Source organism: Passer domesticus, chromosome 20 (genome assembly GCF_036417665.1).
Source record: "Passer domesticus isolate bPasDom1 chromosome 20, bPasDom1.hap1, whole genome shotgun sequence".
In the NCBI taxonomy this organism is placed as follows: domain Eukaryota; kingdom Metazoa; phylum Chordata; class Aves; order Passeriformes; family Passeridae; genus Passer; species Passer domesticus.
Window position 1 is genome coordinate 8,598,433 of NC_087493.1, and position 25,155 is coordinate 8,623,587.

Consider the following 25,155-nt stretch of genomic DNA (forward strand, 5'->3'; position numbering starts at 1 on the left):
AGCGAGGAGCACAGAAAACAAAAAAATCCCAGTCTGCACATCAGCATTTTGGGGAACAGTTTATGGAGAGCCACAGAAGCAGCCCGTCCCTGCCAGACCTGCCTGGATCCAGCCAGTGGGACCTTGTCCAGCCCCGAGGCTGGCACAGGGATGTGTTGGACAGGGGCAAGTGCCAGAAGAGTGGCAGGGGGTGGTGGGGGAAAGAAAGAGACAACTCACAGATCTACTCACAGAGGCAAAATTTAATGGCAAGTCATCTTCCCTCCTTTATTACACCTTGGTTAGCCAAACAAAAAAAATCTGCAGGTAAAAAAAGTTTTAATGGTCACACAGCACTTTATACATATATCATAAGCAACCAAGCATCCACATCTGCACGTGAACGACACACCTCTAAGCATGGCCTCAATAGTCAGGTTTGTTTTTATTCATTAAATACTGTACAGAATCAAGGCTACAAACTGATTTTGTAATGCTTCTTCCCCCTCCCCAGCACTTAAAACAGTTACAGGCTGCTCTCATTTGTACATCACACAGTCGTGTAGCCAGTTTTAAGGCTAACAATATGCATCATGCTTTGGCTTTTTTTGTGTGTTTTTAATTTTTTTTTTAAGGTTTTAGCCTTTTAAATTTTGTTACCCTTAAATATTACATACATACACAAAAAAATTACATAGCTGCAGTGTGCTCACCACCAACCTCATCACCCAGGAGCTTCACATTATCAAAAGCTTTAGAAAATTTGTAAACCTCTGTGCACGCTCGGGTTTGGGACAGCTGCAGAGAGCAGTGCCAGGGGGAGCAGTGTCCCCTTCCAAAGGCCAACATCCACCTCCTCAGAGGGAGCCCAGCCTGTGCAAAAGCTCTCGTGTAGGATCAGAGACTTTTTGGGCAAAGGGGAGGACGTGGTGCCTGCCCTGTGAGATGAAAGCTGCGGAGTAAAGGAGGGGGAAAAGGGGAACTCAACAGCTCCTCCATCCCCTGTGGGTTTCTCCCTCCCTCCATCCCTGCTCCTGTGGGTCATGGGGCAGCCACAGCCTGGCTCTGGGGACAGAGGGTGTCAGTGTGTGGATCATGGCTGTGCCTGGCATCAGCCTCTGCCTGCTCTTCCTGGAGCAGGGGCCTCACCTCTTGCCCCCAGCCCTCCGAGACACTCTGCTCTGCTCAAAGGGATCCATTCACTGCCAAACGTGGCCGTGGTTACAGCTCCAGCCTGCCCTGCCCCCCCCACGGCCCCCAGCACCTCTCTGCACCCCAAATCAGCACCTGCCCGACGTCCCTCCTGCCAGGGAGGGCTCCTGGAGCAGGGTCTGGAGAGCGCTGCAGCCCAGGTCTTCATCACAGCCAAGCCCTGCAGCCTCTGGAGCACCAGGAGAAGGACGTGTCTTCCAAAATCCCAGTGGTGGTTGGGGACACGAGAAGGGCTTTGTGCAGCCAGCCCCTGGCTCAGGAGCATCATGGGGGCAGCAGGAAAGCACAGGGAGCTGGGAGGGCAGGAGAGGAGGGTGGATTTGGACTGTTGGGTGCAGCCCTTGGTGGTTCTGGGAGCAAAAAGCACTGCACCAACGTGTTTGGATTCTCCTGCTATTATCAGTTTGTAACTGCAGCCACACTGAGCAAGAGCAAAAGCAAAGGAGAGCTTTGTCTCCATCCTTACCTCTGGCAGAGCCATCTGCTCAGCCCGACTCCTCCCTGGCAGCCTGGCACCACTGCCCTGCTGTGCAGCTGGAAGGGCTCTCCCTGACACTGGGAGACAGGGAGGCACCCAAGGGTGCCTCTCCAATGCCTGAGCACTGGCAAAGGCAGCAGGGCTGGAGTGACCCCCCAGCTCCAAGTGAAGGTGTGTGCAGACTGGACCAGAGGCCTCAGGAAGGGACTTGAGCAGGGGACTCTGGCAAGTCACTGCCTCAGAGTGCTCATGGTCACAGCTCAGGCTGTGAGACACAGGCTGCCCTCACCAGGGTTCTCCTTTCCAGAGCATCCAGCAGCACCATGGCTGGGGTTAGGGATGGGAAGTGCTGTGCCCACAGTGCTGCTGGCCACAACCAGGCCACCATGGGAAACAGCTGGCAAGGCAAGGAGCTGATAACAGCCCAAAGCAGCTGCTGTAACAGCACAGAACCAGCACCAACTGCTGCTGCCACAACAGGGCCTGGCCATGACACGGCCTCCCTGGGGTGACCCTGACTCCCACGGCTCCTGAACCCCGTGTGCAGCTGGATGAGGGAGCAGCAGCCACACCAGGCTCATCCAGATCTACAAGAGGCCCCAGGATCGCTGGCTGCTGCCTGCCCGGGTGGGGCTGGGATCCAGGGTGGGTGCAGTGCTGTGTGACAGCCGGGATGGCTGGGAACAAAAGAGAGATACCTAAGCAATAATAGGGACAGATCCCTGAATCCCATGTACTTCTAGAAGACAGGCATGCATGGTGGGGAAAGGGAAGTTTGCCTCACTCTGGAGAAAAAGAAGTGGGGATGGCTAGACTTGCCTCCAGGAGACTGACCTGGAAGCTGCAGAACTGCATGGAAAGTCTGCAGCACTCCCAGGGCAGCACAAGTGCCAGGGCAGAGCTCTGGCCCTGCCTACCAACCCCGACTGGAAGAACCTTGTAGCTATGGGTGAACAACTAAGACTAGAGCAACTCTGTATGGTGTAGACAACTCCAATGCAAACACAATCCAATGTCTAAGTACAGATAAGCTGGGGTAGACTTCATAGAACCCATGGGAACGCCGAGAAAAAGAAAAGACTGGGAGGGCATTGCCCTTCATTACCAGAAACTACAGCAATCCTTTCTCCTGGCTGGAACCCCACCAGAACAAACTGCTGGGTGTACGCTGGGTGGGAAGAGTCCTCGTGTGGAAAGGTGCCCCAAGATGAAAGTGCAGAGGGAACGTGGCTGCAAGACTGCTTCTGTGCAGGTCTCAAATCTTATCATTGCAGGGTCAAACTTGCAATAAGAGCACGTACATGGGACAGGGGGAAGGAAGAGGGGTTGAGGGGAAAAGAGTTATTCATGCTTAAACAACCTTTCCTCAGAGGAGCAGTCAGGCCTACCACCTTCTTTGGAACAAACCAAGCTGAGGAAGAAAAGCTGGAAGGAGAAGCCAGTTGATTGATAACAGCATTAGCCAATTTACTTTCTGCTGCTTTCCCTTCTCCCCTGCACCTGCCTGTCCCTAACCTGATGGTTTATTTGTCCTCTGTCCACTCTGGGATGTTGGCCCCTGCTAAGGCAGCCCGGTACTGCTGCAAGACACCGCGGATGCTTTTAATGAACCCCTTGGACAAAGGGAAGAGGGGAAACCCAATATCAGGGTAACCGCTCTTCTCCGGCAGGAAACTCCTGTAGCTCTTTCTCCTTTTCTTTGGTTTCACGCTGGGCTGCGAGGCAGAGTCCTGGGCAGCCTTCCCCTCGTCCGTTCGGTCTCTGGCCAGCTCCCCCCTGGCTTGGCCTGTGCTCTCCGAGTCTGAGTACTGTTGGAGGTCGCCGCTGGTGGGGAACTCCGCCTCGTCCAGCTCCTCCTTGGAGTCGGAGAGCTCGGCGGCCGCGCCCTGCTCCGCGCTGCCCTCCGCGTCCCCGGGGCTCTCGGCCAGGCTGCTGCCGGCGCACGGCAGGGAGGCAGCATCAGCCCCGTTGGCCTGTTCGTGGCTGCGCTCCACCAGCTCGTTGGTCTCCAGCCAGGACTCGATGCGGGACACCAGGCGCCAGCCGTGGCAGCGGAAATGCTCCCGGATCTCGTGCTCGAAGACCTCGACGGGCCGGCGCAGCAGCTGCATCATGGACTGCACCACGCGGATCAGCGTCATCTCGTTGTAGCAGCGGCTGTTCTCGTAGCCCTCCTGCAGCCCCCGGTCGCTGTCGAAGCCTGCCTCGTTGTAGTAGGGCTCGTTCACCAGGATGAGACCTGCCGGGAGAAGCGGACACCGAGGGGTTAAGGCAGGGACACCGGGAATCGCCATGCCCTGCCAAGGGGGACAAGATCAAGGGTCAAGCACAGGGCAGGCTGAACCCCCAGAAGCTGCAGGGTGCAAAGGTCTGGTGTTGCAAGGGGAGCATAGTGTGACGTGGTGGGAGCTCAGACTCTGCAGGGAGTGGCGTCCACGTTCCTTGGCTGGCAAGGACAGCCCTCTGCCAGCACAATGCAGAGGGCACACAACAGCAGAGGAGATCAAAAGGGCAGGAAGGGAGAGGTTTCACAGCTCCTTTCACTTCCCTCCTGCAGAAACCCCCACTAACACAACAAAAGCTTTTATTTTCTTCCTCCTCTTAACCAGAACAAAAGCCAGACTGCAGCAACAGGCTTTGAGCTGGCCAGGTTCTGCTGTGTCCAGCAGAGTCCCACCAGACATTACAGTTCTGAGACACAGAAGATTGTGACAAGTCACCTTTACCAATATTTCTCCTGCTTACTTCTGGTCTAATGAAATTACAGGTATGTAGCAATATCCCCAGCACTGCCAGGCTGCTGGCAGCCTGCCACAAGTTGCATTAGAGCTGGGGAGATCATGTGTCTCTCAAAACCCAGGCAGCAGGAGAGGAAATTTTCCCTTAACACCAAGTTGCTCCACTAAAACATTTAGTATTTCATTTTCTAAATTTGGATCCTTGGCTTTGGAAACGAGAAAAGGCTTTTATTGTGATGTCCTTCCCCCACAGGAGGATACAGGTGGACTGTGGGAGTTCAGAGGAGAAGGAGCTGCCTCCAGTCAGCAGGAACCCTTGCTCTGTGTCAAAGGTTTCTCATCACATGCCTGAGCTCCCTGCACAGAAAGCCATCCATAAGGAAGTTATGTGATTTACTCTGTCTGCTCCCAAACTGGATAGGGCAGAGCAAAGCCCCATGGCAGGAAGCCCTGGGGCTCGTCTAGGCACACCCCTGATTATTCTCTGCTTTGGTAGGAGCATAAACACCAGCATCATGTGCAAAACATGTCCCAAGTAGGAGGGGCGGGTGACTCAGTGGGGACAAAAAAAAAAAAAAAAAAGAGTCCAGCAAACGTGGCCCTGTTTAGCAACTTCAACTAACTTTGGTAACAGGCTGAGGACACGGTGGCTCACCTCTGTCAGCTCAGAGTAGCAAGCAGACAACTCTGCTTGGCTGCTGCAGTGAGAAGAAGGGAAAGCATTGTGTCAGAGCTCTGGGATGCAGCCAGAACTCTGGGCAGGAGAAAAGCTGGCACCTGTTTCCACTGCTCAAGCACAGAGATAAGGACACTGCTTTGTCCAGCAAGGTGAGACCAAAAGGCAGCACTAACCCAGCTGGGGTGGCAGATCCCAATTGTGAGCCCCCCATAAACCAACATCCCTTCCTCCCTCTGCCTTTTCCTGCCCCACAGGCTTGGCAGGAACATTTACCTTGGATGGAGATGAGTACTTGAAGGAGACTGGATTTACTGGTCCACCTTTCTGTCCCCTGAAATGCAAACACAAATATGTTAAAGGGCTGAAGCACCACCAGTTTGCTCTGTGAGTGTTGTCAGATGAAGTGAGGCCCCAGTTGCTCTGCATTCCTGTTGCTGACATCCTGTGGCTCAGGGCAGGAACAAGGAACTGACTCCACGAGCACGTGATGTGCTGGTGTCCCATCTCAACAACACATCTCTCCGTTATTTTTTCACCAGCACCACACCCCCTCAGGCCAGCTCTGTCTGGAACTGTGTAACCTTACACACCAGCCATCAGTTCCAAGCCCTTCCCAGCTGCCCTGTCCTGCTCAAAGCCTATTTCCCTGGCTCTGCTTATTCCAAGTCTCCAGCTGGACTTTGTACCACGTTACATGATTTTTGTCCACAGTGTGGAAGGCAGAGCCTTAACCCATAGGCACACCCCGTGCTGGTGTTGGCATCTCTGCTATGGCTGGACTGACCACAGACTGCTCACTGAGCCAAATACAGACCCAGAAAAAGCCAAACTACACCAGTTATCTGCTCCAGACACCTAAAGCAGTGCCCAAAGCCCAGGCCACCCCAGCTCAAGCACCACCCAAGACAGAAGTCACCCAGGTCCGGTAGGCAGTGACACGTTCCAAAAGCAGCCCAGCACAAGCCCTGCTCCCCAGGGCCAGGTGGAGGACAGCATTACCTTGCCTATCCAGGTCCCCAGGAGGCTGACACACACTTTGCCATTGTCGTAGAGGTTGGGGTTGAGTCTCCCACTGCACTGGGAGAGGTAGCGGAACAGAGGCGGGACAGCGGGGTAGATGTTGGGGAGCTGGATGTCGAAGAGGAAGAGGCCATCTTCGTAGGGGGTGCGTGTGGGCCCTTTGATAAGTGCTGAGAAGAGATCCTGTGGGGAGAGGCAGGAGGTCAGGCACTGGGAAACACCCTGGCAGAGCTGTGTTTGCACAGAGGGACAGTGAGGATGTGATTGACTTGGCCCTTTCAAATGTCAGGTCAAGCAGCACATCTCAGGGCACCTTCCCCCGCCAGAAGTTGCACCCTGAGAGCAAAGTGAACCTTTGCAACTGGAACAGGGCTAAAAATCCCAAATTTACTCCCTGCTGACACAGCTCCTTGCTGGCTGTCTTCCCACTCAGCACCCAGAACAGGCTCCCTGCAATCAGCAGCTCCCTTTTTGCCACCCTGACCCACTGAATGCAAAAGCAGCCATTTTGGGTAATTACAGCCCTGTTTCACACCACGCACACATTCCTGCAGCTCTAATGCAAAGGATTAGGGCTAAGCAGGGAATTCCAAAGGCAGGGATGCAGATGCTGAGCCAGCACCAGCACAGAGGCATCAGAGCAGGCACTTGCCATTCGATCCTCGAAGGTTTTCACCATGATGCCATCGGGCAGGGAGGTGGCCAGCAGAGCCATCTCCTTCCTCACGGTGCTGAAGAACTTCTTGGCTTCTGGGGGCTGGAACTCCATTTTCTTGAAGGCATGGGAATCTGTGGGACAAGGAAGACAAACAGAATTACAGCCTGCCTTTGGAAACTGCCACAGGTTCCTCCTGAAGGCAAATCTACCCATGTGTAATATGCATCTTGTGGAAGAGAGGAGTTAACTTGCTTTGGTGCTGAGCCAGGAGGCAGGAGAGAGGATTTCCCACACACTACAGCAACCACAACCTGCATCTCCTGTTCTCACTGTCCCACACAACGCTGTCCCCTGTGGCCCAGCAAGGAAACTTTTCCCACAGCTGGGACAATCCCACAGAGCAATGGCCCTTTTCCTGCCAAACACAACCCAGCTCCACTCTCCCTGGCTCACACCTGCAGCTTCACAACAGCCTGGCCACCTTTCCCACCCAGGTCTGGCCTGGCTGCAGCACCTGGGGCTCCCTCTCACCAATGTTCCACACAGCCAGATGCTCTTTTTTATTTCTGGCCACTAACACTGGTGCCAGTGAATAAGGACACCCACTCTCCAAGGACAGCCAGCATGAGAACAGCAGCTGTTTTTGCTCTGCTTTTCAACCAATTCAGCCTTGGGAAAAAAATGCCTGAACAAACCCTGCAACTTGCAAGGAAATGTCTGCAATGGAAAGCAACTGATGTCTGCAGCCCTCCAAAGTTAGTCACCACCCTGGGAAAGAGGGAAGCACACTTCTGAGGCTTGGGAAGGTGCAAGAGTGCCCAGAGATGCCATCTAAAAGCCATGCTTAGGTCCCAGAACACACTGTGCTACAGAAGTTGGCTTAATTTCTCTTCTCTAGTTAATGAGCTATGGAAAGGACTAAGAGGAAGAGAGGATACAGAATCCAAAAGATTTGAGGCAGAGGTTTTGAATAAAGAAACACTGCAGGAGAGCAGTGAAGGAGTATCCCACACTCACCTGGAGCATACTCCAGCACAGAGAACACTTCTCCCTTGGCACTGGTGAAGGTGACTCCAGGCTTCCCCCCACTCTGCTGGCAGAGCACTGGTGTCTCACTGGGCCACTCCGACCTCACTGGTGTCTGTGCCTCTGCTTTTTCTTCCTTCTTCTCCGTCTCTACCATGGCTTCCATCTTTTCCTCCTCAGCAATAGCCACATTATCCAAGGTCTTCTTTAGATTTTCCTGCAGCTTTTTAATATCGTCCAAGAACTTCTTCTCTCGAGTGGGTTTTTCCAGTTCCACAGTTGGGGAGGTGGGAGAGCCAGTCAGCAGCTGCTCCACAGTCATATTTTTCAGGCTTTCCAAGATCTTGATGGCCTCCTTTAGCTCCCGGAAGCTCTTGGGGGCTCCATCCTTGCCAGCTTTTTCTGTAGCAAGATCTGCAACTGCCATAGCCACAGCTCCCTGGACTTGTTCTTCTACTTTTTTCACCTCCTCTGCTGCTGGTTCCTCAGGCTCAAAGTCCTCAATTTTTGGGTGGTCATCTTCCATGAGGCCATTATCTGTCTCCCAGCTGTCACTTTCATCCTCCCACTCTGAGGATGCCCCGCTGGTGCTGCCATCAACAGAATCATAGTCTGACTCCTCAATTTCTGATTCAATATTGTACAAGTGCTAAAGGAGAACAGAGTTACACGAGACTTAGGCTGAAGCACAGTTTTAGTTGTTTTTAAGAGTAAGTAATGAAAAAGGAGTTTCCATTTGGAATTGGTTGGGCTGTTTAAACCCATTCCATCTATACTGGCACGGATTATGAAACCACACAGTCCCATCCTCCACTTTTCCAACTGCAGCATTGGGGGTAAAACTAGGCAAGTTCTAGATGGGCTGCAGTCCTTCCAATGTCAGGAATCCAGCCCTGGAGAGCAGGCAGGTGCCCCACAGCTCCCTGGATGCCCCAGGGATTCAGAACACAGAGCTCAGAAGGTATTTGGTATCATGTGAGGAGTTGGTATTTCTAGTCCTGCTTCTGCACCAGTAACTGGTTGGCACAGAGCCCTGGTTTGGCTGCCTCCACACTCTGTCCTTCCACAGAGACAATGCTGGAACCAGGAACACATTCCCATAGCAGCTCTCCTCTCCTGTGGCACACAATACTTGCCAACAGAGCCTTGCTGGGCTGCTTTAGCTGTTATATGTGGCTACTGCTTAAAATTCAGCTGAGACAATGGAGCCTCACCCAAGTTGCTGAATAAGCTCTTACATAAAATGCTCTCTTCCCTCTCACTACTGGAAGCTGAACACATCCCTACTCCATCCAGCCTCACCTCCTACAACTTGCTTTTGCACATGCTGTGTCTCAGGAGGTCTCTCTGCAGAGGTTTACAGACCTCCTCCAGCTTTAAGCACCAACACAGAACCAGGGGAGCAAGAACACTTTTACAGGGCTGTGTTTGCAGTGACAAGATGGGAGCATTTTATCCACAAGCTTGATACTTGAGTGACAGCCCAAGAATCCTCTTAATCCTTGCAAGATACAACCCCAGAGGCTAAAGCACATGGACCCTCAGTCATCTTGTCACAGCCTTCAACTGAAGCAGCACTGTTGAGGCAGTCCTGTGCCAGCCAGAGACAGGCAGGCAGCAGAGGTTAGCTGGGTTCAACACAAGTGACTGCAGGCACGAAAAGCCATCAAAACTCACTGCCCTCAAAGCTAATCCAAATCTGAGCTGGAAAGTTAATTAGCCTGTTATGCCATCTTTATTTTTAGAGCTGTGAAAAAGCACCCAGACAGCTCGTCTCTGGGCACACGGTCAGGCATTGATAAATCATGGTTTTACCAACTGATAATTCATGCTGCTGACATTTCCCTAACTCCCATAATTGCGCAGAGGAGCAGAATCGAAGGGACTGGCGTGACACAGCAGGAGCTGCTGCAGAGCCCCAGCACTGCAGAGTGAGAACAGCCTTTGTGGAGCACGCATCAGACCTCTGATTGTGCCTGTGATCCAAGCACATGTGACAACGGGCAAGGGAGACAGCAGCCTGCTTTGTATGCCCCAGTCCACTGCCACAGTGCAGGCATTGACTATTCTACTGTAATTAATGCAGAGCTGCTTGGTTTAGAAAGGAATCTTGCTCAAGTGCATTGTACTTGCTAAGGCATCTCTGCAGTGGAGGCAGTGGCTGCTCTGTCAGTGACAGAATGGACTCTAAAGATGTAGGTTGTCTTGTATCTTTAGGCTGTCTGCCTTCATTCCAGGCAACAAGGAGAGAAGACATGGGATGAAACTGTATGGGGAGTAGCAAGACATTACAACAAAAGCCTTAAAAGAACCCCAGACAAATCAGCAGGGTGCAGTGGATTAGCAGTGTGGCTGTATCTGTATTTTTCAGCTTGCATTCAACCCTTTCCCTTCCTGCCCTGGGATAAGATTTGAGTCTGATCCCTAGGTTAGCTAAGGTACAATTTGTGGCTCTGGCCCAGGTTCTGGCCATAGTGGGGTCTTTAGCAAAAACCCCACTATGGTGGCATTTCACATGAGAGACAGAACATGTCTGCCAAGCTCCAGGTGCTGGAGGCCAGGAGCAGGGCTGTGGACAGAGCTGGAGGCACCTGTGAAGGCAAAAAGAACCTGTCCAGGCTTTCCTAATCACTAGATTAGAGAGCAGTTATGACCAACTAGCTGCCACCTGACAAAAGGGTTTTCCTGTGATAACAGAATTGGGAAGTCACCCTATCATATGGGGCTGCACTAATCAATAGAGCACGAGTCCCTTACCCAGTGAATCCCTCACACACAGGATTTAAATCACATCTTGTAGTCAGCTAACAATTACAGTGATATTGGGAGCTGGAACAGGACCTCACCTGAGGCAGAATGATAGTCTTGGAGTTGTCAGCCCACACCACTTCCACCTTGCTGCTGACATCCACACGAGCCACCTGCCCGACCGAAGGCTGTGGAGACAAGAGTGGTTTGTCAGTCCCTTTTCCTCCCCAGGCACTTCAGTGCAGAGCAGGAAGGATTTGAGAAACACATTCCACAGCTGGAGAACCACCTAGAGCAACACCTGCACCCTACATACAGAAACCACAAAGCTCTGCCACGGAGGTGGGGAGAACTCTTCTCCACAAGGAGCAGGAATGCTGGTCTGGCAGGAGATCCTGATCTTTGACAGGACCAGCAGCCTCTCAGGGCCAGCAAGGGACAGGTCCTCTGTGGAATGGGGGTGCCCTCTAGTGGGGTTCCCTCAGCTCCCCCAACACCCAGCACCAGGGGCTCCTCAGAGAGTACAGGCATGAACAAACAAGCCACAGTCTTTCAGGGTGTGCATGCATGGAGCACCTTGCCCTGCAGCAGGTTATTTAGGTCAGCTGAGCAGGCTGGGATGTGTTTTGTGCTGCAAGAGCCACACTACACCTTTTAACACTTTTTTAGGGCAGCAGGCTCAAAAGCTGGAGGTCTCTCCAGAGGTGTTTTGTCTACAATACAAATTGTTCTTTCTTCCCCCAAGGAAATCAATCAGCTCAACAAAATTAACATGAACATAGCTCAGTCACCACAGCTGAACCCCAGTCTTCTGTTGCTAAGTGAAACCGGTTTCATGACAAATCCACCTCATGGTTGCTCAGGAGCCCACAGAATATCCTTTTATTACAAGTTACTCTGAAATCCAAAGCAAGAGTTCTATGAAAAGCCCTCAGGCATGTGTTCAGTCCTTGTCTCAGCTCCACTCTTCTCTGTTACAGACTGTCATCAAGGATTTCAAGGTTGCACCAGCAGAGCTCTGCTGCGTTACTCATGACATCAGGGGACACCAGCACAAAATCAGGAAGCCAGGGAGTCGATTTAGGATGCCCACGTGGGGACCTAACACCTTCCTATCAACCCTTCCAGGCGTTTCCACCGACACCTGGTGCCACTGTGGCCATGGCACCGTGGCCAGCACCCACCTCGTCCTCCTTGGCCGCGGCGCCGTCCGAGTTGCCGATGCGGATGACGATGTCGGTGGTGCGGAAGCGGAAGTCGGGGTGGTCGGCGATGTCGTAGACGCTCACGTCCTCCTCCTCCCCGATCAGCTGCACCAGACACAGCACACCACGTCAGCCCCACGGGCCCCAGAACACACCTGCAGCCTTCCCAAGCACTTGGTGTTTTATGTGATCCCTTTTCAGCCTGCAAGGGGCTGCTGCTGTCCCTCCTTGTCACCTCAGCCAGTGGCACGTGGATCAAGGCACAACAATGAAAGGAAGCATATGTTCTGTCCAATCTGCTCACTCTCACTTTTACCCCAGGATTTATGTCACCATGACAAGGAGACATGCAACCACAGTGTTTTATTCCCTTCTGAACAGCCAGATTTCTCAAAGCAGTTCACTGGGGCCCAAAGGGCAAGAGCTCATTTTTTAAATTATCCAATGCAAGAGGAAGTATATGACAAAAAACCTCGTCATTTAATGGGAAGCATCCTTCCTTTGATTTCTCCTGGAGAAAGAGTTAGGAGCTCACAAATTATGAGAAATAAGTGAAGCACAACCCCAGACCACACACATGTTCTGCTTCTGCATGTGAAGGGCCCTGCTCAGGTATGACAGTGTGGCCTGGCAGGCCAAAACAAAGCAGTGTCAAGGCCCCCTCTCATCTCCAACTAGACTGCAGTCTATCAAGACTCTGGAAAATACAGCATTCCTACAAATCCCAAGAAAAAGGCATTAGGCTAACTATGGGCAATAGTACCTGGCAGAGGCAAGCACAACAACATGCAATAGATGGATCCTATTTCTATGAACTATGCAAAGACATGGAGAGGAAAAATTCTTATGGTGAACTCAAGAAATCAATTGTCTGTGACAACTTAAGCAAAAATATTCATCCATACCAGAACCTGATGATACCATAGGGTGTAAATTATCTGCCTGGTCTTGGCTACCTCACATCTACAAATATGAAGTGACATCACCTCTAGTGAAGTCTCCCAGGCCCATAAGCACTGTTCCCTTCCTCAAGGACACACAATCAATGCAGAGCTGATTTCCAGGTTTATCTGTGAGGCTTGTGTTATTTTGTGGCTGCTTTCTCTTGGTTGCAGCAGGCAGTGGCTCCTGCACTTACCTCCACATCATCTCCACTGGGTTTCAGCTTGAACCACTTCACCACACAGGTACGGCCGATGTGGTCCCCAGACTGCACCACTCCATACAACCCAGGATCCTGGGAGCTCTGAACTTTTGGTCACAATGATAGGGAAGAAAACAGAACAAATCAGGCAAAGGAGCACAGATTTTGCTGAGTGACTGAGGCTGTCAGCTCCTGGGCTCTCATGGCTAAAGCCTTTCACTTGTGAATGGCATGAGGAAAAACACTTCCTACACAGTGAGAATTGTTGCCAAACTAGAATGGTAGAGCTGGAGCTGATGGGTAACTTTAGTTTCCACAGACTACGTGTAACCCAGAAGACCAGTCAGACATTACTCATCAGAAATGGCCACATAAAACAGCCTCTATTTATGCTAAGTCAGCTTTCCTGCTGCCCACCCTGAGTGTCTTCTGGTCCCCACTGCTGAGGGTCTACCCTTGCTAGAAAAGGAGCTGAGAGCCAGGTGGCATCATCAATATTTCATATCCAAAAACTCTAAGTCTCCTTGAACTTGTCCTGTAGCCCTCACTAGCATCACCAATTGGTTTGGTGAAGAAAAAGGATTCAGGAAGACGCCTCTGGATCCCAAAACTTTCCATGAAAAAACTGTGAGGGTCATGACAGAGAAACAACAACAGAGAAAACAGGCTGAGGTAAGCTGTTTGTTTCTCCCCTCACTCTGGGACAGAACTCAGAGCTGCTGGCCCTTTCAAGGTGGGCAACTCCTGCTCTGCAGAAATACTGGAAATCCTAGTTTGCATCCTTGGCATTTACTCTTTCCACATCCTTCCTGGTGTCACAGTTCAACTTTGGTATGTAAATGATGGTGCCATTCCCACCAAGTCAAGCTGAATCACTGCTGTCCCTGTCAGGTGCCCACCTCAAGTGAGCACCAACAGCTACACAGCAAATTAGGGGATCCAAAGTGAGCAATACTTTGCAATTAAGAGCATTGTTCTGACACCCAATACCTCTTTTGTCCACCACAAAATCGCCGGGGCAGAACTCGTTGTTGTCCAGGTGATGGACAGGGATCAGCTCGTTGGAGCGGATGTTTGTCTCCACGGTGCCATCCTGCCACATCACATCAGCTGAAGTCATCGTGGTCACCACTTCCACAGCAACCCTGGCAGCACACAAAGGCAATGAGTTACCAAAGGGAACATCAACATGGACCTCAGCAACATGGAGGTACATGGATCTGCAGGCTGGGAAGCAAGTCAGGAAAGCCCATGTGGAGCACATGGACACAGCTACACAGCAGGCTTGGTTTTGATGGGCTCTCAACCCCTATGGGTGTTACACTGCTGAAGGACTGACTTTCCAGGGAGCTCCTGCTGAGTTCACCTTTATTCCTATGGAGGCCAATTAACATCTACTAGCACCCACTTTGTGCCCCTGACAGGAGCTTCAAATAGTTTGAGGCTTGAGACCTTCTCTACTGGAGCACCTTCCAGCTTTGAGAGTCTTGGAAACTAGAAGAACACATAACTGGAAAGATAAATCATCACAGCCCTTCCAGAGAGAAAAAGAAAAAAAAACAAAATAAAGAGGCTACACATTGAATGTGAGTAAAGCAAAAGGATTTTGTTTAAAAGAGAAAAATGTCATCCCCAGCTGTTCAAACACACACGTGTCTCTGCAGCTCAGAAATTAAACCCAAACACACCACAATGGACCACACGCTGGTTCTCTGTTGTGGGGCTTGACAGGGATGCTTGAGGAGGCTTGGGGCACGAGGGACAGCCTAGCTGGACACTCTTCTAATGAGCCTTCCACTAATTTCATCTCTCCTACAGAACAAACCAAAACCCTACACTGGCTCTAAATCTTCCCTTTACTTTGCTGGCCAGGCCTTCCAGAATAACACAAGTGCTGGATTTATGCTGGTTTCAGAATCAAATCAGAATGATGATACAATAGGCAAATACAGCTGTTTGCCCCCAGCCCTGTTTTTATTAATGTCAGAGAAATATTTTTAAATGGAAACAATAAGTTTTTTAGCAGGGCCAGCATTCCACAGCAGAAATTATCAGAGAAGGGTCTGTAACAGCCCAAGTGTGTGTGTGGGGACAGAGGACATGTCTGGGGGACACAGGACATGTGCAGCTGAGGATGGGAGTGGAAAGGCTGTGCAAGGAAATGAGGCACTCTTGTCTGCAGCTGTGGATTTTTGCAAACAAAAATCAAGACTTGATTTTAATAAAAATCCCTGCATACCCTCACTAAAAGATATCCAGCAGTCTGTGTGCTGCACAGAGAGCTGCAGCAGGTCACTCACTGATGGCAAAGCCACATGCTGAGCTGGCCCCTGCAGCCAGACTGCCCAGGAGCTGACACATCACATGTGGTGACCAAGTGCAGGCAGCCCAAGAACTCTGCATTTCTCAGCAGTGCCTGGCAGAACATCTCTGATGACCAGACAAACATCTCTGATTCCTCAGCACCCCAGAGGAATATTCAACAGCACTGCCCCCTCACTGAGCTGTGCCCAGCTGCCACATGTACCTGCACAGCATCAGCTGGGGGCTCTCAGTCTGTGCTGAACAAGCCTCCAACTCTTACTCTGTGTCATGGTTGTCTCTGCATCTCCTTGCACGGAGCTGCCCTCACCCAGCACTGGGATTTCTTGGGGCTGCCACAGGGATTTCTCCCCACTGCCTGTAGAGTGCAGGGAGCCACCAGGTGCCCCAGCATTGCTCTCCTTAGCAAAACCTTCAGTAAAACAGAGACACTCAGCGGGGGAGTGAGACTGAAGGGTGAACCGAGAATCCGCTCCCAGGAACTCTATCACATGCTCCCATTTTTTTCTCACACTTGGATGCTGCTCTGCTGGGCTTTGTGACCTTCAAATCTAATTTCTCCAGAACTTGTAAGGACTACAAGAATCGCTCACAGGCAAGGCTAAATACCTACAAAAAATGAGAATGTCACAAACTTCGTTCTCAAACTAGTGAATCTCTTGAATAATCTCTGATAATGTCACTTTCCTGGGAGAATTCTCCCATGTTCTCTTGCATCAGTTGATACAGAATCTGTACACAACTAAGCAGCCCAGGGAAGCCTGCAGACAGGCAGACCACTTGTTAGATGTTCTTGCACCCCATGAAAACAGTTTAAACATTCCTAAGTTAAAGGCAAAAGGTGCTGAGTTGCAGTTTCATCTAGAAATGGGCGGATACATGCAGTGCTCTCTCCCCCAAGCTACTGAAATAAATTCCTCCAGGGCTCTCAAGAAGTGAGTGCAATTTATTCATTAAAAATTCTAATATTAAGTATACTGCTGGCAAAAATTGCAAATCTCTGCAGAGCAGGGCCAGGATAAGAGAGACCATGGCAGCACTACCACCTGCCAGCTCAGAGCTCTGTGCTGCTCTGGAGACAGCTCTCGAGGATAAACTGTCCATTCCCAGCGTGGTCTGTCCTCAGCCTCTCTGCAGAAGCTGCCAATAAGGTAACCAATTAGTGTCATGTTTAAGCTGTGTGATCTTTATTCACCTCTTTCCCTGCACACAGAATCTAGCACAGCACAGATATGCTGTTGATGCCCTGAGGCACAGCTGAAATGGAATAGCATCAGTGTCAGTCACATGGCCCCAGTTTCATCAGAAGCTGGACTGAGACCAAGCTGATTCCACACGGGCCACTGCACAGTCATCACAAGATAATTGCTGTCAGTTACTACCAAACTCCCCATCATCCTGCACCCCAGTTCAGGTGGTGCTTTAGAGCTGAGCACTTGGGAAGGGAGATTTTGGCAATTACACATGGGTGTGGGAATGCAGCTCACCTGTCTCCTGGCTTAAACTCTCGTGAAACCTTGGTCTTCTTCTTCTTGTGCTTCCGCTTCAAGTTTTTGATGGAAAGAGGGATGCTCTTCTTGCGGCAGGTGCCACTGCCACTCTGGGACGAGGCAGTGGAGCTAGCAGAAGAGGTGACAGAACTGGTGTCATCAGTGTCATCAGCTGCCTCATCATCAGCATCCTGCTCCATGGACTGCAGCCGGTAGTCGGGCAGCCCTTCATCCTTCAGGAGAAAGGGAGGCTGCTGCTGCCGCGCTGCTGCTCCCCCTTTCTCCTTCCCTGCTTCTTCAGGCTGCTCCTCCTTTCTCTCCCCAGGACTTGGTGCACTGTTGGAAGAGTCATCCAGCTCACACTTGGATTCAGGCTTAAGCTCTTCTGATTTTTGGTCAGCAGCTGCAGCAGACTCTTTGTCAGGGGCTTCGCTGGTGCCCTGAGACTCCGGGGAGCACGACATGATCTTCACAATCTGCTTCTTCAGCAGCCGTCTCACCTGGAGGGAGCAGATGTGGGTCAGACCTGTGCCTGGACACCCAGCAGGCTGCCAGCCAGCCTGGGGAATGCTCAGCTTTGTGCAGGAAAAACAGCACCCACAGGGCTCTGCAAATTTCCCCTGCACCAGACCACTCTGCAAACCAGCAACTCCCAGTGCTCTGCTCAGGAGCAGCACTGCAATAGCCCAAGTAAAGTGAGCTTTGCCCCTTCAGCTTATTTTAAGCATGTTTTGAACTTTTTTGTTATGGAAGGTCACAAAAAGCTGCACAAATAAATCCATGTAACGTGCACAGACATGTAGAGAGGTCACCATCTACACACTGATGACATCCTGTTATTCTAGGAACACCATGGCTCTACAGCCAGCAGGTACAGACAACAGCACGATTCACTTGGCCTAGAAAGCAAAACCAACTTCCTTGTTTCACTGTAGCAAGGATTAACTGAACACTTCAACTCCATGAGAATGCTAAGGAAAACATGTTTTTAAACCCAGCTGTTAGAGCACACTTGACCCCTGCAAGGTGACATTTCTGTGCTGAGGCCCTGTTCATGTTCTCTCAAGGTGTTAGCTGCACGCTTCACGCAGAGCAGTCAGACTGCTCCACAAGGTGACTTCCCTGCTGGCAACAACAAGCCATTACTCTTCACAACCACTTTAGGAGTCACATTTCAGACCACATGACTACCAAGAAGATCTCTGCTTTAAAAGCCACAGCGACCACAAATGCTTAGAGAAGTCAACGCCTCCCTCGACCCCTCAACTCACCTTTTTGGCAACTGATCCTTCACCCAGGACACAGTTCCTCTCTGGACATTCACAGGTGATTTTTGCAGGTTCCACTTTGTCTGGGAACACGTAGAGGCACCTTTCCCCAAGCTGCCTTTGGGCATGGTCGAAGCACCCCAGACGCTTTACCCTGGCAGAACAGGAGAACTGTGAGCACAGAACCCAGCAGTGGCCAGGGCTGTGACAAGGCTGGCATGGCCTCCCACCAACAGTGCTGCTGCAGGGGTGGCAGAGCACCACACCAAATCATTTCCAGGCACAAAATTCTAAAGGAAAAGTGGGAATCTCACCAGGGACTGGGTGGGGATACAAAGGATTTGGGTGGGACAAAAGTCACTCCTCTCCCCGCAGCTCCCCCCTTCCCCCCGGAGAGAGCTGCCAAGAGACATTTGGGGTTTTTGCTGTAATTTGAGAGTTGCTCCCCTCCAGCACAGGAGCTCCAGGCAGGACCCACACTGACAGTGCTGCTGCTCATCTGACTTGTCTTTTGAGCTTTTCCAGCCCATTCCAGCAGCCTGCAGAGGGCACCAGTTACTGCCTAAGCAGCAGCCCGGGCTGCAGCCGCACCCCTGACACACACAGAGCTGCAGCCTGCTCCAGGCAGGAGTCTGAGGACAAGGGAAGAAGGGAGCTGCTGCCAGATACCACTCTGTGCACCTGTCAGCTGGAGAGAACTTGGCATTAGCAGGATGCTTGCCCTCGTGCTGGTAACTCAAGTGTCTGCTAAACTAATTTGGAAGTTGCTCTCGTATTTTTAAAGCTCTGGGATATGCAGGCATGCAACATAAAAAATCCTGCTGGAAACAGAAGCATTGTGTCCCTTCACCTGGGAGGCCTGTCACCCACAGTCTGCAGGGCCTGAGTGCTGGGAGTGAAAAGGGGTTTTCAAGGGATCTCACCTGGACAGCTTATCCTGGCTGATTATTGAGGGAGGAGGGCTCACACTGTCAGTACCTCCAGGACAGAAGCTTTTAGTGATCCAAGTAACCTTTAGTTCTACCACCTGTACCTACAATGTAGTGATAGAAAAGGCAATTACACATTTCAGAGACTTTTCCCAGAGACTTCCCATATCTCAGATCTCAAAGTTTATATACAGGAAAGTGGCAAACCTGCTTTTATCATTTAATATGGGCAAGTGAAGTTTCACCACATCCAGGACAATCACAGTGCCCCCTGTGAGAGCCTGATCCCTGAAAACAGAGATTCTACAGCTTTTAACTTCAAGGAAAGACAAGTGGCTTGGGAAGGAAGCTATGGTACATGTAAATCAGCAGTCCAATGTCACAAAGAGATATGCTAATGGACTTGGAGCTGCTCCTTCTTTAAGCAAAGAATCAGCAATATTTCTTCCTTTTTGGACAGCTTGCAACATTAAGTTTCAATAGAAGATGTGCTCCTACTGCCCTAATGATCAGCAGTACTGCCCTCTGAGTGTGCTGACACATGATCTCTTTACAGGGTGCCAGCAGGGACCCTTGCTAGGATGCTGAAAAGTCCTGCCAGTCCCCAGTGAGAAATTTGTCACTTCAGAACACCACAGCCACAGCACATTTGCTCTTGGGAGGTTACCATGGCAAGCTGACTCTGATCCAAACAGCCAGCCAGGGACCATGCAAGGCAGAAGGTGGCCATGTGTCAGGGTGTCAGTCCTTACCTCTTCCACCACCACTCTGAACTTGCTCTTTGTGCTCAGAACAGGCTTCACACCCGAGAGCCACTGCACACTGGAGAACACTTTAGATGGCCCAATGAGGACTTGTCCAGGATAAAAGCCATATGAATCATCAAAGAAGAGACCCTGTGGGAGAAATAGAGGTGAGAAAAACAGCATAAAGGACTCTAAGATTTAATATTCCAGCATTTCCCTTCCCCCTTTTGTGATCAGTAAAATCAACAACAAAGGTAAAGTCTGCAAGATGCCCATCTCCTGTATCTCATCCTCTCCTGAAGGCAACCCAACAGTTCCTATAGCAACCTGCTCTGCCACACATCCAAACAGGAGCAGGACTCAGTGCAGGAGAAGCAAAGGTACTTGCAAGAAACTAAAGATGCATATTTCCACACAGAGGTTCTCAGTAACAAGGTAGCCAAGGTCAGCAGGGCAAGGACATCTTTTTCCATGCTCTAATTCAAGCACTTCTATCTTTCAGAGGGAAAGAATGTGTGCCTTCACTCCTCTGCTTGTCAAATTAAGTGTGTAAATACTATTACCATCTCAGGTGGATTAGTTAATATGACAGTTCTTTGAAAACAAAAACAGGACAGTAAACACAACAATTGCTTTCCTAGAGCTCCTTCCCACTGATACTGAGATTCAGAGTGTGGGGGCGGACAGAGCAGTTTAGGGTAGATAAAACACTGAGCACAAAACTGCATCGAGTCTTGTAATTTGTCAGAAGGGATAAGAGCAGTGTGACAAGATCTAAGTCAGGTAACCATCTCACACAGTAATTCTGAGCACAGGATCAAGAGTAACAATGGAGACAGCCTGTGATTCTCTAGAGGACTCTACACTCTAAAGGCAGCCTAACTCAAAACAAACCATCTCACAATTGGGTAACCAGAAGCTAAATGTTGCTACAACATCCATTTAGTGAGCAGAAAACACACTGCACAACCCAAAGTAGCAGAGACTGAGGTACTGAAGAATATTGAGTGACAGAGCACTCCTTTTCTGTACAGAACCAGAAAACCACAGCAGCACATCCTATTGAACTGATATTCCATTTACTCTTCAACAAGCTGGCATCAAGTTTTAGCAGAAGTGCAGTTTTAGATCAAAGGGACCTTTGCTTTCAAGGCTGGGAAGGATAAGAGCTCAGAGCTTTGCTAGTTCCTAAGAATCACACGTCATCCTCTGTCATCTCCCAACACTGCTGCCAGGAGTGCAGCAAGGCCCTTTGGAAGAACAAGCAAGCTGTCATCAGCCTGTGAAGGTGAGAGAGGTTAGATCCCATCACACAGCAAACTGTTTTACCCAAAAGCAAGCAAAACCTTCCCTGCCACGTGATTTGGAAAATGCCAGTGTGGTGGCAGGTCTCTGTTCAAAAAACACCATGGACTGCAGTAACAAGAGACATTACCTTACATGACCTGAGCACCTGCTTCTAGCAGAACACCTGTTAAACAAAACCCCTTTTTCCAGAAGAGGAACAGTTTGTAAAAGCAGTAAATGGAGAAAGAGCCTTTAGAAGCAGGTGCAGACAGAAGGAGCAGTGAGGGAACTGCCTTGACACCAGCCATCTGACAGCGTTACACGAGTTGTTTACAAAGAAACCAGTTGGATGTATCAATTGTAATACCCCCTCAAACCCTCCTCATGACCAACATCACCTTTAAACTGTTACATGTTAGTGATACATTCTCAGGATTAATAAATGCCTATGAATTTTGCCTTCTCCCTCCCTCCTGCACAAGTTTTCCAAACAAAGTTGATCAAAAGGACTCTTGGGAGAGGCAGCAGCTCACCGAGTCACTGACGTGGGGACAAACATCATACAGCTTGGCTCCATCTTCTGTGCTCATGGAACACCTGGAAAGCAGACAGGAGACACGGGGTCACATTTCCAGAGCCATCCACCCCAAAAGCAAACAGCACCCAAGGAACTGACACAGCCTGAGCCTGGCCATGCACCCAGCAGTGTATCACTGAGCTTTTATGGGCCAGAGAAAAACTGCTTATGGACAAATTGTAAAAGTATTAAAGGTATCTAAAGGTCCCATTCAGCATGTAAAAAACAAGCTAAATAACAGGCTGGGTGCTGGACAAGATCTGTCTGCTGCAGAGGTCCCATCTGTTACTCACACCATGCTGGGACCTAAAGGCAATTAGGGCATATTTCCTTCAGTAACAGCTTCATTTCCAGAGTAAGTTCTGGTGGCATTTCCAATGATTCATTAGGAAGAGGTTTTGCAAGCAGTACCTCACCCTACACAGCTGTGCAGGAGCTGCTACAAGATTCCAAGCAAAGTTTTAAACTGCACCAATAACTGCAGGCATTACAGACAGATGTGTGGCTATTTTTCACTCCTATCTCAATGCAGACCTAAGAACCTTCCAGCCTGGGTTAACTGCACAGTAACAGAGTCAAACTCTCAGATGCATCCACCAATCATCTGCTACAGCTCCCACATTACTCACTTCTCTTAGACTCAGAGCTGGCTGCAGGATTGGGGATTTGATTGTTGTGTTTAAAGCAATGTCAACACTCAGTTTACAAGACAGATGGGTTATTCCCCAGGCCTATACACCTCTTGGCCCTCCACTGGGTCCTTCCTTCCCTTGCATCAAGAGTTTGTTGGATAAGACAGGTCTCAGTAACAGAGAATGTAGTGAATCCATACAGGTTAGCAATACACTGTTAGCAAGAGGAACAGAATTCAGATCCTTTTGCTGGCTTTGCAGAAATTTCACCACGTATTTCTTTCAATATCTCTGGTGAAATTTTTCTCTAGACTTTGGATTGTGTTTCCATTTATAAAAAATTCAGTGAAAAAGCTGTTTCTATGTTGGGTTGCTTTTTCATCTTTGATAAAAACCACAAGCCTACAAATTTCCATCATTGCACAGACCCTTTTTTAAGGTAAGAATTCTCCCTGCATCTCAGTGAAGTTATGCTCTCCTACTGAGAAACAGTCTGGAACAACCACCCATCTTAAACAGCTACTTTTGCAGAGGAGAAGCACAGTTTAAAGACCAATGTGCTTTAGTTCTGGAGCACTGATCTGCTTGGATTGAAAACAATTGTCACCTTTCAGACTACAGCTTTTCCAGAGGGTTGTCAATGAGTCTCAATGCTTTCAGAGAAGTATTCTCTTGCTCTATATCTGAAGATCATGCAAGCAGAGAACTTATCATTATGTAAATGAAGCCCAAACTGTTTGTTGTTCTTCTAAAACAGATCAGGATGGTGAAAACCACGGGTGACAGTTTTCCACAGGAAGGAGAGAAGTACCTGGCTCCATTGGAGAGCTTGAGGATGACCTGGTTCTTCAAGTCATAGACCTTGCCCAGCCAGCAGTCATAGGCTATGTAGTCACCATACATGAAAGGCTGTGATGAAAACAGGAAACAAAACTTTAAGTAATTGTTGTAGCTGGAGCCAATTTTTATCACTAAGACTAATTTTTCATCCCAGAGGAGCTCATATCCTACTGTCTTCCCTCAGGCTGTGACTTGGGACGAGTTATGACATTCCTGCTCTTCACTCCCAAATTATCTTTATCTCAGAGGAAAAACAACAATGAAATCCTACCCCACCTGGTCTCTGGAAACCAACTATCCACTCAAAGAGAGAAACAGATATGTCTGAGACTGTTCCAGCTCAACAGAAACATGCTTGACTCATCTCAGCATTTTCATAGCCTGTTTCAACACCAGTGGTGTCACAGCCCAGCAGCTCTGGGCCACGGCCATGGGCTGCCCTGGTCAGGCTGCCACAGCAGCTCTCCACACTCAGTGCAGGAATTCTCACATAATTTAATGTCAGTCTAGCTCTTCAAGAAAATTTGGTCTCAGCAATGTGATGAGAAACACAGAACAGATGGGGAGATGAGGAGATGCTGCATCATCTTCTGCTAGGGAGGTTTTTAAAATAAAACCAAACTGCAGATGCCTCTTGCACAACATGGATGCTTCGCCTTCAAGAGAGACCTGAAGTACAGCAGCATCCCTCCACACAGCAGGCCCTGGCTCCCACGTGTGTTTTGGCTGTGTTCTCACCCAGATATGCTGCAGGTCTTTGCTGTTGACAGGGTAAAGGATGCAGTTGGTTCCCACCAGCTTCACAGCACACTCGATGTTGACGTCAATTACGGTTCCACACTGACTGTCCTGAAAACACAAAAGGGAAAAGAGGCTTCTTACCTAGGGAAGGTCCTACATACAAATGTGTGTGTTTTGTGTACAAGTCATAAGTTCAGAGACAAATAAACCTCAACTCTAAACCCCCTCTTACCCTTCAGGTCCTTGCTCTGCAGGGGCATTTCATACAATGCTATGAGAGCTCAGAAGGTGAGATCACTATTACAGACCTGTAGTGTTTTCTTCCCAGGTAGAAATAGAAAATAGATGCTAAAGCAGAGTCTCCTACACCTGGTCAAATAAGACCATACTGTCTCAGGTGATTAGTATTTACTTGCTTTAAAATCTGCTTTGCTCCCAGCTCCACAGGACCATCATGCAGGTATTGCCTTGAGGCAGAGATAGATCAGCAACAAAACAGAAATTCTTTAAAGCTGTTGTGACTTTAACTCACAATTCTGAAGGACATTATAAATAGTCTTTATTTTGTGTCATACTGAAAAAACAAAAAAATCTGGCACCTGTGGTCAAATTTCAAGGTTTACAGCCAGATAATTCACAGTTGGTCTAATTATAAGATAGTCTGTCATTATCTCCCTCACTTTTTAACGAAGTTTTAATCTTTTTTGTCCCCAAGAAAAGAAGGCATGCTGTCAGGAGCCTTCTGGGGGCAGCTTGGCAGGGAGCACACAATGTGCATGTTGCTCACACATATGGTGGGGGCCTGCAAGGAAGGGCTGCTAACCCAAACACTCAAAGGCAGCAGCTGCCCTGGCCCCCTGACAGCTGGGACAATCGATAGTCTTATTTATTAAAGACCACAAGTCCATTATCAAAGCTGACTGAGGGCCAGCATGACAAATGCCCTGCTATGAGCTGTCCTTATCTCAAACATCAAGGTCTCTGCTCCAGCAGGACTTGAGCACAACACTCAAAGGGCTTATACCCTGCAAGAAGTGGATTTGTTTGCTCAGTTCTGTTCTTTCAACCACAGGAAATGTTTAGTCAAGGCTTTCACTCAGAGCCCTGGGCAGCCTGTGGGAGTTCAGGAGTTTGTTGGTGCTCAACTCAGCAGTTTCATCTTGAGGACTGGCAGTTGGAGCAAAGACAGTCCAGGGTAATTCCTGGAGAGACTGCTCAGCCCTTCTGGCTGGTTTGCCTTCCACCTGCCTGCTGCCAGCTCTCTCCTCACCCCACCCAGCCCAGTGCCCTGCAGCCCCGAGGCTCCCAAGGCAGTGGGATCAGGAGAGGGGGGCTGCCCCAGGCAGAGCTGTGCCAGCACAGCCAGGAGGGCTGGGAGAGCCAGGCTGGCAGACCCCAAAGCAGCAGGGGCTCATTCCCTCCAGCTGCTCCCCAGA

At 49.8% G+C, this 25,155-nt stretch overlaps 1 protein-coding gene across 2 annotated transcripts in view; it reads right to left on the bottom strand.

The window, feature by feature from the left end:
* Nucleotides 1–224: 224 nt before the first annotated feature.
* The window catches only part of UBE2O (ubiquitin conjugating enzyme E2 O), a 60,436-nt gene continuing 35,505 nt past the window's right edge, over nucleotides 225–25,155 (bottom strand). For both annotated transcript variants that reach the window (XM_064395162.1, XM_064395163.1), the window contains exons 3-18: nucleotides 23,717–23,827; nucleotides 22,950–23,047; nucleotides 21,463–21,526; nucleotides 19,649–19,792; nucleotides 18,891–19,000; nucleotides 17,971–18,121; nucleotides 16,697–17,199; nucleotides 13,878–14,032; nucleotides 12,882–12,994; nucleotides 11,723–11,848; nucleotides 10,637–10,726; nucleotides 7,782–8,439; nucleotides 6,759–6,895; nucleotides 6,086–6,289; nucleotides 5,360–5,417; nucleotides 225–3,908 (exon numbers count right to left, since the gene is read on the bottom strand). In XM_064395162.1, the coding sequence (XP_064251232.1) occupies nucleotides 3,193–3,908; nucleotides 5,360–5,417; nucleotides 6,086–6,289; nucleotides 6,759–6,895; nucleotides 7,782–8,439; nucleotides 10,637–10,726; nucleotides 11,723–11,848; nucleotides 12,882–12,994; nucleotides 13,878–14,032; nucleotides 16,697–17,199; nucleotides 17,971–18,121; nucleotides 18,891–19,000; nucleotides 19,649–19,792; nucleotides 21,463–21,526; nucleotides 22,950–23,047; nucleotides 23,717–23,827 (3,438 nt within the window). In that variant the 3' untranslated portion in view covers nucleotides 225–3,192. The remainder of the gene's footprint in view (nucleotides 3,909–5,359; nucleotides 5,418–6,085; nucleotides 6,290–6,758; nucleotides 6,896–7,781; nucleotides 8,440–10,636; nucleotides 10,727–11,722; nucleotides 11,849–12,881; nucleotides 12,995–13,877; nucleotides 14,033–16,696; nucleotides 17,200–17,970; nucleotides 18,122–18,890; nucleotides 19,001–19,648; nucleotides 19,793–21,462; nucleotides 21,527–22,949; nucleotides 23,048–23,716; nucleotides 23,828–25,155) is intronic.